Source organism: Podarcis gaigeae (assembly GCF_964106915.1).
Source record: "Podarcis gaigeae genome assembly, chromosome: 13".
NCBI lineage: Eukaryota > Metazoa > Chordata > Lepidosauria > Squamata > Lacertidae > Podarcis > Podarcis gaigeae.
In genome coordinates, this window is record NC_139689.1 from 51,833,082 (window position 1) to 51,846,439 (window position 13,358).

General features: G+C 42.8%; 2 protein-coding genes across 3 annotated transcripts in view; both read right to left on the reverse strand.

The window, feature by feature from the left end:
- COBL (cordon-bleu WH2 repeat protein) overlaps positions 1-13,358 on the reverse strand; it is a 1,088,462-nt gene that overhangs the window by 801,286 nt on the left and 273,818 nt on the right. The window lies entirely within an intron of this gene.
- TMEM245 (transmembrane protein 245) overlaps positions 6,699-13,358 on the reverse strand; it is a 58,101-nt gene continuing 51,441 nt past the window's right edge. For both annotated transcript variants that reach the window (XM_083709268.1, XM_083709267.1), the window contains one exon: positions 6,699-11,992. In XM_083709268.1, coding sequence (XP_083565394.1) covers positions 11,947-11,992 — 46 coding nt within the window. In that variant the 3' untranslated portion in view covers positions 6,699-11,946. The remainder of the gene's footprint in view (positions 11,993-13,358) is intronic.

Here is a 13,358-nt window from a genome sequence, read left to right on the forward strand (position 1 = left end):
CATGTCAAAGTGCAAGTAGATAAATAGGTACCACTCCAGCGGGAAGGTAAACAGCGTTTCTGTGCACTGCTCTGGTTCGCCAGAAGCGGCTTAGTCATGCTGGCCACATGACCCAGAAGCTGTCTGTGGACAAACGTCGGCTCACTCGGCCTATAGAGCGAAATGAGGGCGCAACTCCAGAGTCATTTGTGACTGGACTTAATGGTCAGGGGTACCTTTACCTTTACCTTTATTTTGCTGTAGCCATTCTTAAACAATTGGGAATGGGAAGCTCTTGCCAATATCCTGCAAACTACTCAGAGATCTAATCTAGCTTCTGCCCACCACTGTTGTAAAACTACCCCCTCAGCTTCAGTCCTATCCCAACCCACAAGAGGGTCTAATACTCTCTCCCTTCCAACTTCAAAGTAGGTATGAACTGCTGTTGTGTTGGAATTTGCACTTGCAAATTTGCACTAAATATGAACTGAATTATAAAAGAGCAGGGACTCATATCGTCGCAGCTACTGTTAGGATTTTTTGGGAGAGAGGTGGGTGGGTAGGAGGGGGAGACACATCCAAGCCACCTTAAAATCTCTGATTTCTCCATCAGTTTCTCTAGGTAACTCTCACTTCCATCCCTGTGAAGCAGGAAATTTATTACATAACCTGTTGTACTTAAAACCTGCAAAATAATAAATACATGCTGAACAGTTCAACATCAACACGCTGCAGAGACAAGTTACAGTCTACAAGCCTATTTCTAGATCAGCTGAATTGAACTCCCATCATTCATATAACTGCAACTTTTCAGCAAGATGAAACCTGGGAAAGAAACATAAAAGCAGAAGTACACATTACAGAGAGCAGCTGAAAAATGGCAGCCCTGAACAGATGTCTCCCCCTCCATAATGTGTAGTTTTACTTATCCTGACACCATGATGCTCTCTGCATTTCTGTACCAAACACTATCAAACACAGAGTAATAACATCGGGACACAGGATCAACTACAAATCAGGAAGAGGTACCAGCTAGCCTTTTTGCTCAAGGATGTTGCTGCTGCAGTATTTATACCTACAGGAAGCACAGCTGCCTCTCATACAACTGATATCTGAACTTCATATCTGAAGAAGTGTGCATGCACACGAAAGCTCATACCATTAACAAACTTAGTTGGTCTCTAAGGTGCTACTGGAAGACCAACACGGCTACCTACCTGTAACTGATATATGGTATATAAGATTTAGGCTAATGCCATAAACGTCACTGTTAGCTGCCAAGGAATAGGAATAGATTATTAACCTTGGACTGAACACAAGGTCTCTATGTCCCGTTTAAGATAGTTTAATATTGAGGAAACAGAAGCATTTTAATGGTACATGCAGAGGGTAAGTGGATGGAAGGGAAAGGAGCTAGACATGCAGGTATGCCAGGTTTTCACCTGGAGATGGTGCTTGCATCTTTAAATATTCCTGCAGATGTTGCAGCCATGCACTCCACCACACCCACACCCCCTATATACATTAGATCAGCCTTGCAAATACATGCTCAGAAATGACAAACCTATGAACTTCTGAGCAGACTCCTTGGCCAGGTATACCTATTTTAAAGTATTTGCAGCTCATCAATGGGATGAGAGCAGCAGAGAAAAGAGTCAGCTATAATTTACAAAAAGGCCTGTGCCTTCTCACCTGGAGCCAATTCTTACTCAGACATTCCCTGGGTCACCTGTGTATTTGTCTTAGACTGGAAAAGAGGAAAGACTGCCTTGCCAAACAAAGGCAATTACATTTGGTGAGATTGCAACTTGAACACCAGCCAAATGAAGGAGACAAGGCAATGGCAGTTCCTTCTATGCACTCTCACCAGCCCTGCTCAGTGACATAATCAGATGTGGATATTACTGGCTGGGGGGGGGTCTACTTAGAACTTATATAACCTCTGTTTTAAACATATAATTTAGAACTTATATAAAAGAGCAACACTGGTCAACAATTAGTTTCCAGGCCCAATTCCAGGTCCTCCTATTTGTGTTCAAAGCCCTAAATGACTTCCTCCTTCCCTACCGAAGGGTGGTAAGGTCAGTAAAAGGGGTTGGGACAGACTTTGGTAATCCTTAGTAATCTGGTGCCCTGAGCGAGGCCAAAATTTGGTGTTCCCAAATGCAGTTTATCAATTATGGATCTAATTTTGCGCCACCTTGGCTCAGTGCCCTGTGCATAGTAACCGCATGTACCACCCTAAATCCAGTTCTGGAGTAGTAATAATAATAATAATAAATAATAATTTATTACTTATACCTCGTCCATCTGGCTGGGTTTCCCCAGCCACTCTGGGTGGCTTCTAACAAGAGATTAAAAATACAGTTCCACCCCCCTCAGAGGTTCGGGGTACTCCGTGGCAGCCCCTAAATTGCAGAATTTCATCCCCACAGAGGTGCACCTGGTGATTTCATTAGGCAATTTCCATTTATGTAGTTTCACTCTCCTGGCCTTTAACAACTGAGATACATATATTTTTTTGGACCAACCCTACTCCTGTCCTTTGTTATAACCTGCCCAGGGACCTTATGGCGGATAAGAAATCGACATTACTGCCATTACAATTACTTCACCACAGCTGGTGACAGAAACATGGACAGAACAGGCAGAAATAGCTGCCCTGTATGGAAAGTAGCATCCTTAATTGTGGGGTGGGAGAGCTGGAAAAGAATTCACTGTCTACCCATGTACTATCTGAAACCAAAGGGTCACGTTGGTTGCCAAATGTGAAAAATCTTGGCATTGTTTTCAGCTCTCCCATCCCACTATAATCGTAGACAGAGGAATCCTTTTGATCATTGTACATTTTTCACTGTGGTGCCCAGATCTTCCACATTTGTACTCAAGCCATGTGGTTTAAGAACAGGGTATATGTTTCTATTTTTAAAGATAGTGTTTCTTTTGGAAGGGAAGAAAGTGCCGTCATTTCAGTTCTTCAGGATTGCTTTGCAAAACAGTAACATTGAATGAAACGCAAGTTGACAGTGCCTCTCTGAATTAAGGCTGCTTAGCTCCACAACCTAATAACTTTAAACAGCGCATTAAATTAATGAGTTTTCTGTGTTACTGTTCTTTTTAACTTTGGAGTCATTAGGAAGACGGCACCAGGTTTTGCTGCAGAAGCTGATCAAGTTATTCTATGGTTTATTTGTATACAGTGGTACCTCGGGTTACATACGCTTCAAGTTACAGACTCCGCTAACCCAGAAATAGTGCTTCAGGTTAAGAACTTTGCTTCAGGATGAGAAGAGAAATCGTGTTCCAGCGGCGCAGCAGCAGGAGGAGGCCCCATTAGCTAAAGTTGTGCTTCAGGTTAACAGTTTCAGGTTAAGAACCGACCTCCAGAACGAATTAAGTACTTAACCCAAGGTACCACTGTACTGCTGTTTGGCCCAAAGCAGCAAACAGTACAAAATAAAGCTGCAATAAAAGTACAATAAATAAATCAGAACAATATTAACTTAGTTGTTGTTGTCATCTTGGGAGACCAGGGAGGCGTGCACCTTTGGAGATGAAGTCAAATCTAGAGTTACAGCGCCTGCCGTGGCTGTAGAGACCGATATGGGGCAGATGGGGCATTCGGCTGTGCTGCCGCAGATGCACCACAGCATTTCTTTGCACTCCTTCCAGCATTAATTTCTCCTCTGGTCACTGCTGTAAATAAAAAACCCGTGGTTGCCTTCAAGGGATTCCCACAGCAGGGTTGATGTTGTCAGCCTTCATGTCACATTTACAGACATCTTTGTAGCACAGAGTTGGTCTGTCAACAGGCTTGTTGCCTGAAGCCATCTCCCTATAGAGCATCTCCTTGGAGATCCTTCCATCTTGCATTCTGCGGACATTACCAAGCCAGAGGTTTCTGAGACAAGAGTGTGAACGTGCTGGGAATGTGGGCTTGGAAGAGCACATCTTTGCTTCAGACTTTGTCCTGCCATGTGATGCCCAAAATCTTCCTGACACAGTGCACGTGAAAAGCATAGCTCCTGACAGTTGTAAAATAAACACTACTTATTGGGTTCAAAACAGGCTGCCTTGAAAATAATCTTTGGCTATCTTAAGTCATACAGTATGCTCCATTGAAAAGCCATTGCTTTGCTTTCAAGCAAGGAAAATCAGGTACACACTTCTAATATGTACAGGACTTAGGATGACGTGTGGAGGGCACAGAAAATAGTAGTGCAGGTTGCTACCAATTTAACCCAGATGACGGCATCAAGCACACACACTTATAAAATAATGTACAAAAACTGTTACCGACTTGTCATTATATCCCCCCAACTCTGAAACCTTCAAAAGAGAGCCTTTCCAAAAATTTGGCAGGGTGAGGCAACCTTTTCACATGGAGGGAAGTTTCCACATATGCCTCAGATCTTAGAACGGCAGTGCTATTGCTCTGTCAGGTGGGGAAAATAGGCAGCTGCTAAGAAAATGCGTTTTCCCATGTTGTTCTTAAATTGCCGAGCCCCCGTACAATACATTGGTTTTCATCATGCTCTAACTCAAGGGTGGGGAATCTTTTTCAGCCAGAGGAAAAAGCAATGAATGCAAAATACAGTGGTGCCCCGCAAGACGAATGCCTCGCAAGACGAATGCCTCGCAAGACGGAAAACCCGCTAGATGAATGGGTTTTCCGTTTTGGAGGTGCTTTGCAAAACAAATTTCCTATGGGCTTGCTTCGCAAGACGAAAATGTCTTGCGAGTTCCTGCAGGGTTTCCCCCCCCCCCTTTTCCCAAGCCGCTAAGCCGCTTATCAGCTGATCCACTAAGCTGCTAAACAGCTGATCCGCTAAGCCGCTTATCAGCTGATCCGCTAAGCTGCTAAACAGCTGATCCGCTAAGCCGCTTATCAGCTGATCCGCTAGCTAATAGCGCTAATCCGCTAAGCCACTAATGGGCTTGCTTCGCAAGACGAAAAAACTGCAAGACAAAGAGACTCACGGAACGGATTCTTTTCGTCTTGCGAGGCACCACTGTATGCATTTGAACAGTACAGTGGTGCCTCGCAAGACGAAATTAATTCGTTCCGCAAGTCTTTTCGTCTTGCGAGTTTTTCGTCTTGCGAAGCACGGTTTTCCATAGGAATGCATTAAAAATCAATTAATGCGTTCCTATGGAAACCGCCTTCAGACCAGGTCCGGGGACAGTCTGTCCCCCGACCTCTTCTGAAGGCCGGTGGGGGGCGAAAGTCTTTGCTCCCCCCCCCCCCGCCTGCCTTCCCGGGGCGGTCTTAAAATGCTGGCGGGCGGCAGCGAAGCCTTCGCTGCCGTCCCCCAGCATTTTAAAAGCCCCTGGGACAGCGGAGACTTCCCAGGGCGATTTTAAAATGCTGGCGGGCAGCAGCGCTTCGCTGCCGCCCACCAGCATTTTAAAATCGCCCCGGGAGCGGAGAAGTCTCCGCTGTCTGGGGTGATCTTAAAATGCTGGCGGGCGGCAGCGCTGCTGCCCGCGAAGCCTTCGCTGCCGCCCACCAGCATTTTAAAATCGCTCCGGGAGCGGAGAAGTCTCCGCTGTCTGGGGTGATCTTAAAATGCTGGCGGGCGGCAGCGCTGCTGCCTGCCAGCATTTTAAAATCGCCCCGGGACAGTGGAGGAATTATCCGCTGTCCCGGGGCGATTTAAAAGCCCCCGGGAAGGCAGGCAGGGGGGACAAAGACTTTCGCCCCCCACCGGCCTTCAGAAGAGGTCCTGGACCTCTTCTGAAGGCCGGTGGGGGGCGAAGGTCTTTGCTCCCCCCCCCGCCGCCTGCCTTCAAAAGCCATCCGGGATAGCGGGAAGCGCTTCCCTGCTATCCCGGACTGCTTTTAAAATGCTGGCGGTGGGGAGCAAATCCTTTCGCCCCCGCCGGCCTTCCTGGACCTCTTCTGAAGGCCGGAGGGGGGGGAAAGGCTTTGCTCCCCACCGCTAGCATTTAAAAGAGGTCCCCGGAGATTTCCCTATGGGCTTTCTTCTTGCGAAGCAAGCCCATAGGGAAATTCGTTTTGCGAAGCGCCTCCAAAACGGAAAACCCTTTCGTCTAGCGGGTTTTTCGTCTTGCGAGGCCTTCGTCTTGCGGGGCACCACTGTACACTAACAGTAGACTACATACCCCTGGGGCTGGGGGGAAATGGTTGTTTTGGGAAGAGTCCCAGGAAACTGGTTGAAAGCAGCTGCAGCAGAGCTTATGTTGACTGGTGGTGGTGGGCTCTCTGCTGCCTGCTTGGAACTGGTGCCCCAAAATGATCTTCTTGGGTTGAGTGTGAAGGTCTGTCCTTGGTTTCCTTGTCACATTTGTTGGTGGGCAATCCGACCCTAAGCGGAGTGGCTACCTCAGACCATCACTGCACTGAGGTCCAAGTCAATGTGATCCTCAAGCAGGGATGCTGAATATAAGCCCGGGGTGGAGTGGATTATTTAATAAAAACAAAAGTTCTAGAGAGCTCACCAGAAACCCTGCCACTTGGAAGGGCTGGTCTCAAAGAGCAGCAGTGTCTCTCTCCTGGGAGAACCATGATTGTGCCCGTCCTGTGGGGCAGTGCTATCCTTAAGGCTCTGGAAAGCCCTCTGGGAGTTGCAGCCAAACACCTATAAAGTTTCCAAGTGAAATGTCAACATCTAACTTACCTAAACATTTATAGCAACAATTGTAGGGTCAGACCCAAATTCTTTAAACTTTTAAAGAATACACCAAGCCTGCAATAGTTTTTAGACATTCAATGTAGAATTTTATTTGGAAAAATATCATTTGTAAAGGTGTGAAGATTAAATATATACCATGATAAAAGCTTATCATAAATGCTCTAGGTCACACTACAAAAAATAAAATATTCCCAGTAGTGAAAGTCATGTGCATTTTTAGGTATGGTCTTGTGCATTTGGCATCCAAGCCACCAATCTCCAACATTTCCCCCCAATAGCAGCTTCATTCATTCTTCTACTACCAGAAATGAAATCAATGACTATGCTTTAATATACTTGCATGAACTGAGTAGAAATTTTATCTACAAGTCTTCCCACATTTTGATGATGTGATACCCCTGTGTCTTTAATAAAGTAACTGGGAGATTATATTTTGAGGTTTAGTAAACTAGGGCTTCTTCACGTAAGTTTTTTTAAAGAAAACTTCACACACATTAGGATTGTTTTCCTGGGTGCTCAATATTGTGTGAAAAATGTATGTGCTTTTCTACTACGTGTGCATTTTGCCTGTATAAATGTTGCACAAATTTGCCACAAACTATGGCTTCCACACACATATTACGAGAAACACATTGGCATATGCTTCAGTGTACACAGTTTTTCCAAAGTAGTATCTTGGGTGAAGTAGTCTTCAGTCAGAACTACAATCTGCAGTCTAAAGAAATGGTTCAATCTTTTTGTTGAAAGCTTGAATGCAAATTTGCTCATGTTCTGTCTCCAAAATTTAATGTAATTTATTTAAGTTGTAATACACTAAGAACACTTTAAAAGAGCTAATTGTTTTTAACCTTGAGGCAAATAAAGGTTTTCAAAGTTTCACTGTAAAAAGAGGTACTAGTAAGCTAGCCAGTCAGTCTCACAACGTAAGTAGTTTTCACTGTTTCAAAATGTCAGTATTTTAACATTTTACTTCCTATCTAAAATTCAGGATTCTTAAGAGTATTTTCAATATCCTTTTAAAAAATTAGTTATACCTAATGCCATGCAATAGTTCTCTACTGAAAGGGGCTTCTTTGCAGCAGGCATAAAGTTGATTTCTGGTATCTGCAAAACATAATAACCCAAACTGCTTAGTGGGAAACAAACCAATTCCATAGTGTAATGGGCAGCTACAGACAAGAGCACGAATAATGTTATAATAAAGATGGTAAAATGTTTGAGTACCCAGCATCGTACATTGTGAGAGTACATTCCAAAATACTTTAGCTGGAAAATGTGGTTTTATGACACTATTCCATAAGAGCACTTCATTTGGTCTGCAATCCTAAGCCCACTTATCAGGGAGTGAAGTTCGCTGCATTCAATGGTCTTACTTTTGGTAGTTATGCATTGGACTGCATTACTAGTTAGAAGAATTTTGTCTGACAGTTAATGTCCTCAGAAAATACTCCTTCCTTTCATCACGCAGGTGTCACAAAACTTCAAAATTTCAAGGATACATGATAGTAAAGATGGTCCACTAAAGTGATCTGAAGGTTTAACATAACTCAGTTGTATACACAAGGAACATACAGATTTACACCATAGAAATGGTCCCCAAGTATTTTTGTTACCTCTGTAAGTTTCCTAGTAACTGGAAATGCTAACTTGTTTCTCCAGCATTCTGATGACCATGTAATACTATTATTATAGCCATAAAATACACTCAGAAAGCCACAATGAACCATTGGTACTCTTAAATGTTGAAAGGAAGGGAAAATCGTCAGACTTTGGGCAGTCCTGGATTTTAGAAGGGAAATCTATTAGAGACACTGTCTCTCGAATCCAGCAGTGTCCAAACTTTTTTCAAAGAGGGCCAGATTTGATGAAGTGAAGGGGCCGTAGGGGCCAACCAAAGTTTTTGACCTTTATTTTTAGAATTGAAGTTGTTAAGCTTTTTTTTATGATTTTACCCCAAAGTTGTTTAGCTTTTTTTTTTTAGGCCCCCGAAAAGGATTTTGGGCATGCCTGCTCTAATCTGCAGTTCTCTAAATGGTAAGTGGGGGGGGGGGGGATGCGGACTGGTAAAAACAATTACAGTCGTACCTTGGATTTTGAACGCCTTGTGGGTCGAACATTTCAGCTCCCAAATGCCACAACCACAGAAGTGAGTGTTCCGGTTTGTGAACTTTTTTTGGAAGCAGAACGTCTGATGCGGCTTTCGATTGAGTGCAGGAAGCTCCTGCAGCCAATCAGAAGCTGTGCCTTGGTTTTCAAACATTTTCGGAAGTTGAATGGACTTCTAGAACAGATTTCATTCGAGAACCAAGATACAACTGTATTAGGAAAATAACAAAGTGGCTAGGAAGTGGTTTACTGGATTTGAAATCCAATTCTTGTCACTTTTAGTATTGCTGACATTGATTAAAAGCTACCTGTGAAAAATATTTTGGCAAACTGAAAATAAACATAGTTCTTAAAAATTACGAAGTCTTTTAATATGAGCTCACCATTAAAAATCCAAAACAAATGTGGCCAAATATTTCCTACAGGCCGGCTGAAGCAATTAGGCAGAATTTTCTCATGAATATGCCTCAGGCAGGACAACCAGCTGGAGGCAGGGTATACTCAAAGGCAATTCGCGTTCCAAGAGTGGCATGGGAGCTGCTTCTGCATGGCAGATGCAAATGCCACTTCAATAATATTGAAGTTGAATGCATTGCTCTGATGAAAGAGAGGCCACACAAACAGCTCCTGTGCCATGCTAGTAACCCATGGACCCCTCCTTTAACATAATGGATCATAACTGAGTGTTAAACCAATCTTGCATATAAATAAAGAACAATTTTGAAGAAAACAAAGTGCACACTTTATTTTTAAATAATGTTATGTGTGGGTCAAGGCAGAGACTATTGTAGAAGAGGTATTTCCTCCTGCATGAAAGCTCTCATCTAATGTCTCATCTAATATGGTACCTGCTATTTCAGGTTTTCATAAGTAACCTATTTAAGGACAACCGTACCCCAAACAGACCCCGAAACTGAAATATACATTTCCACTGCCATCTGTTCACAGTAATGGCATTTCCATTCATCTTTTATTAATGCCAATGTTAAATCGGACACAGATATTGTCAACTGTTCCTTTTCATCAATGGAAAGAAATATAACTCTTAAAGCTACAAGGCTATTGTGCTCATTTATTTCAATGTATGCAAGAGCTAACTTGACCTCAGAACCTTCTAGTCTGAAGGATTCAACTTGCTAGGACAAGAAATAAATACAAACTCCAGTGTTCAAAACAAACTTTACAAAAGTAGTCTCAAAACAGGCACATGATAGTTTGTACCTACAACTTGTGAAATACGGACATTAAAATATTCAATTCTTCCAATGACTGGATTCATTTCCCAAACACATCAAGGTATTTATGGATGCTTTCATTTTAGCTTCTCCACATACAAGTTTCAATCCAGTCCACAAGGAGTGCAGTGTAGAGGCACAGCTACAGGAGGGTCAGAGTCCTGCTTCCTCCTTCCACCCTCTGCAGGAACAGATACCACACAAGGTCATTGTGGTGAATGGGAGGGCCTGTGTTGTGTCTCCCAAAGTCCCAGCTAGATAGCCATCCCCACTCAGTTAGAGAACGAGAACTCAGGACGTTCCTGGATTAAGCAGGTGTGTTTAGGCCTCACGTCCTCTGCAGCTGCCAAGTTTCATGATGCATCTGCACCCATCTGTGTGTGTTGCGGGTGGGGAGCGAGAGAAGAGGCCTTCGTTATACCTTGTGGGGTTTCTTCTGCATGCAGGCACTGAACTGCAGTTGACTGGATTTAACCCATAACATAACAGATGTTTTTTATAACACCTTCAAATGAAAACCAACCAACCAACCAACCAACCAACCAACCAACCAACCAACCACTGGTCCTAATATAGTCCATAAGATGCACACTGCCATTACAAGGTTTTTTTTTATAACCACTAATGTGTACAGGATCAAACCCTTTAGTTACCATATAGTCTGATGCTGACAGATTTCATGTAGTGGAAGCTATATGGATATGAAATGCATGCAATGGCTGCACTAGTGTAGGAACTCAAGACTAAACGTAGAAGCAGACACTTTGATATTATGGTTTTACTTTGTTCTAAGTAAGTATAACCATTAAAAGTGCTTTGTATCCATTCATTAAACAAGTATTTTTGAGTTTCTTTAGCTTGTCACCTCTTAACCACCAGATCACAATTATTTTCTTTGGTGCTTACAAATCAATATTTCAAGTCAAAAACCTTTAGCCAGCATGGAACATTCCTGTGCTATACGCTTTAGCTCACAGACATTTAAAAAAAACCAAAAAAACACAACAACAAAAACTCGATGCTGACAGTCACATTCCTCAGTAACATACCCAGAGAATCTATAGAACAGATTTCTCTTTCCACCCTGATTCATTACTCTGTTAATACCTTTAAAAATACAATGTAAACAACATCCTATTCTTCATCACTAATAAGAGCTAGATAGATTAATCCAGTGCTACATTTCCTAAAAAATATTACAGCACCTTCATAAATTTGCACAAATTATTTTGAGTACATTGTCTGATTTTACTTTAGTGTACTGATTATGCTTCATCAGTAGAGAAATTTGCTTGAACTGAGATTAGATGAAAAAGTTTAGTTACAAAGCTGTTTTAAACCACCACCACCCCAAGCCATACTGCAAAGAATTCTGTAAGTCTGTTATATAGCCACCACTGATATAGCATCCTGACAAGACTACTATTGCTGTCTTACTAATAGCTGATTAAAAGGTGGCTATGAAGTTGCAATAAGGCATCCTTCATAAAACAGCACAAAATTATACTTAACTTTTAGCAGGTGCTAGACTTTAATGGTTTAATAGCTATACCTCCTTGAGACAAGAATATTCTAAGAGCAAAAGCTGTGGGAACTGAACACCTAGAATCTAATTATGCAGGTAGCAAAAATATATTAATATCAAATTTGAATTTACAACAGGCTCCGACCTGGAATCAAGTCAACAAAACTTGATGCAAGGTGTGGCTTTTCAAGAGGAATTATTTGGCAAACCAGGCACCCAAATCCCAGGTCTGTGTAATAAGCAAACAACAGGCAGCAGACACTTCCACTTACAAAGGAAATGTGCGTGACCTAAGGCAACGTGTGTCAACAGGGATGCTCAACAGGGAATGCTGCATCAGTGAAAGCTGTCAGGAGGCACAGCTGGAGAAGGGATCCAAGGCTACGACTCTCCTGAGCTCAAGGCTCGCTTAAGAAAGAGGAGTTCTTCCTAAATACTCCATGTGTCATTCCGTGGCAGTTTTCTGTTCCTCGGGACTTTCTCTAGAAGACCTGTAAAGGGAAAAGGTCACTTTGCTGGTATCAAAACTTTCAGTAAAAATAAAGGATAAAATATTTATGAATGCAAGGAACAACCAGTAGTTTTTTCAGCCTCCACAAAAAGATACAAAGAAATGGAGAGTATTTGGGGCATGTGTGTGTGTGTGAAGAGTTATGCAAAATTTGAACTGACCAGAGGTCCTCCTTGTGACCACTGAATCTCAAATTTAAACTACAATGCAGGATTCCTGAATGTAATATTATACTTGAACTTGTGAAAAAGATCCAACATTTATGGTTAAATACGGCTGCAGTTAAAGGAATAGCTTGAAATAAATATAATCAAGATAATGAGCACCCATGTATTTTGACACTCATTTATCTACTGTCTTGCTAACAGATTTCTTCTGCATATGCTGTTAAGTCTGTCCACTTAGGCATTAGTACAAAAAATATTTATTAAAATTTGTTACACTATTTATTTATTAGAATTGACATCCATTTCTGGCATCTACTTGTACAACAACCATCTGCTTGTGCAAACAGGATTTTCCTCCCCTCCCCCTCCCCCGTCATCTGCTCAGGAGGTTTGGGGGACACTCTGGAGCAGCTGTGGGGGCCAAGGGGAAAGAGAGGAAAGCGAAGTCCTGTCATCACCTCTGATAGCACAATGTTGGATCTTGACCTGCATTTACACCAGGGCTCTACTGATATCCTCTGCAAGATAGGATAGGCTGAGAGATAAGGAGTTGTCCAAGGGAACCCAGTGAGTTAGGATTTGAACCTAGCCATCTCTGGTCTTAATATAACACTCTTAACTACTGAAACACACTGGTAGTGTAAAACCTCTGCTTTTCAACTCGTTGGAACTTACCCGCCCCGCCCCCACTCCCCACTTCTAAAATTATATTACCATAAGCACCAGGCACATAGGTGGATATAGAAACTGTGCACACAGCTGCATATTTGCAGCCCACTGATCAACATATACAAATTACAATACTAACAGAACACTGACAGAAGAAGAGAACTAGAACAGGGTGCTTCACACGCCCTTCTCAAGCCAGCCGGTCAAGGAAGTAGGTGGAGGAGCTGCTGCCGTCAGAAGCTCCCATGTACTCCACGCCTCTTCTATATGTATGATCTAGTTGAGATCCCTGCATTACAGGGGCTAGGACAAGATGACTCTCGCAGGTCCCTTCCATCTCTACAATTTCATAATTCTATTATTCAGTTCCTGTGGCTGCAGAGTCAAATGTCTCTGGATCTGCCTGCTGTAGGATGCTCTCCATTCTGCAGAACTGCCTCCCGGTGTCTTGAGGTTTCCAAGGGGGCTGCCCCACAATTTGTGATCTATTATGTCCAGCATATCATGATT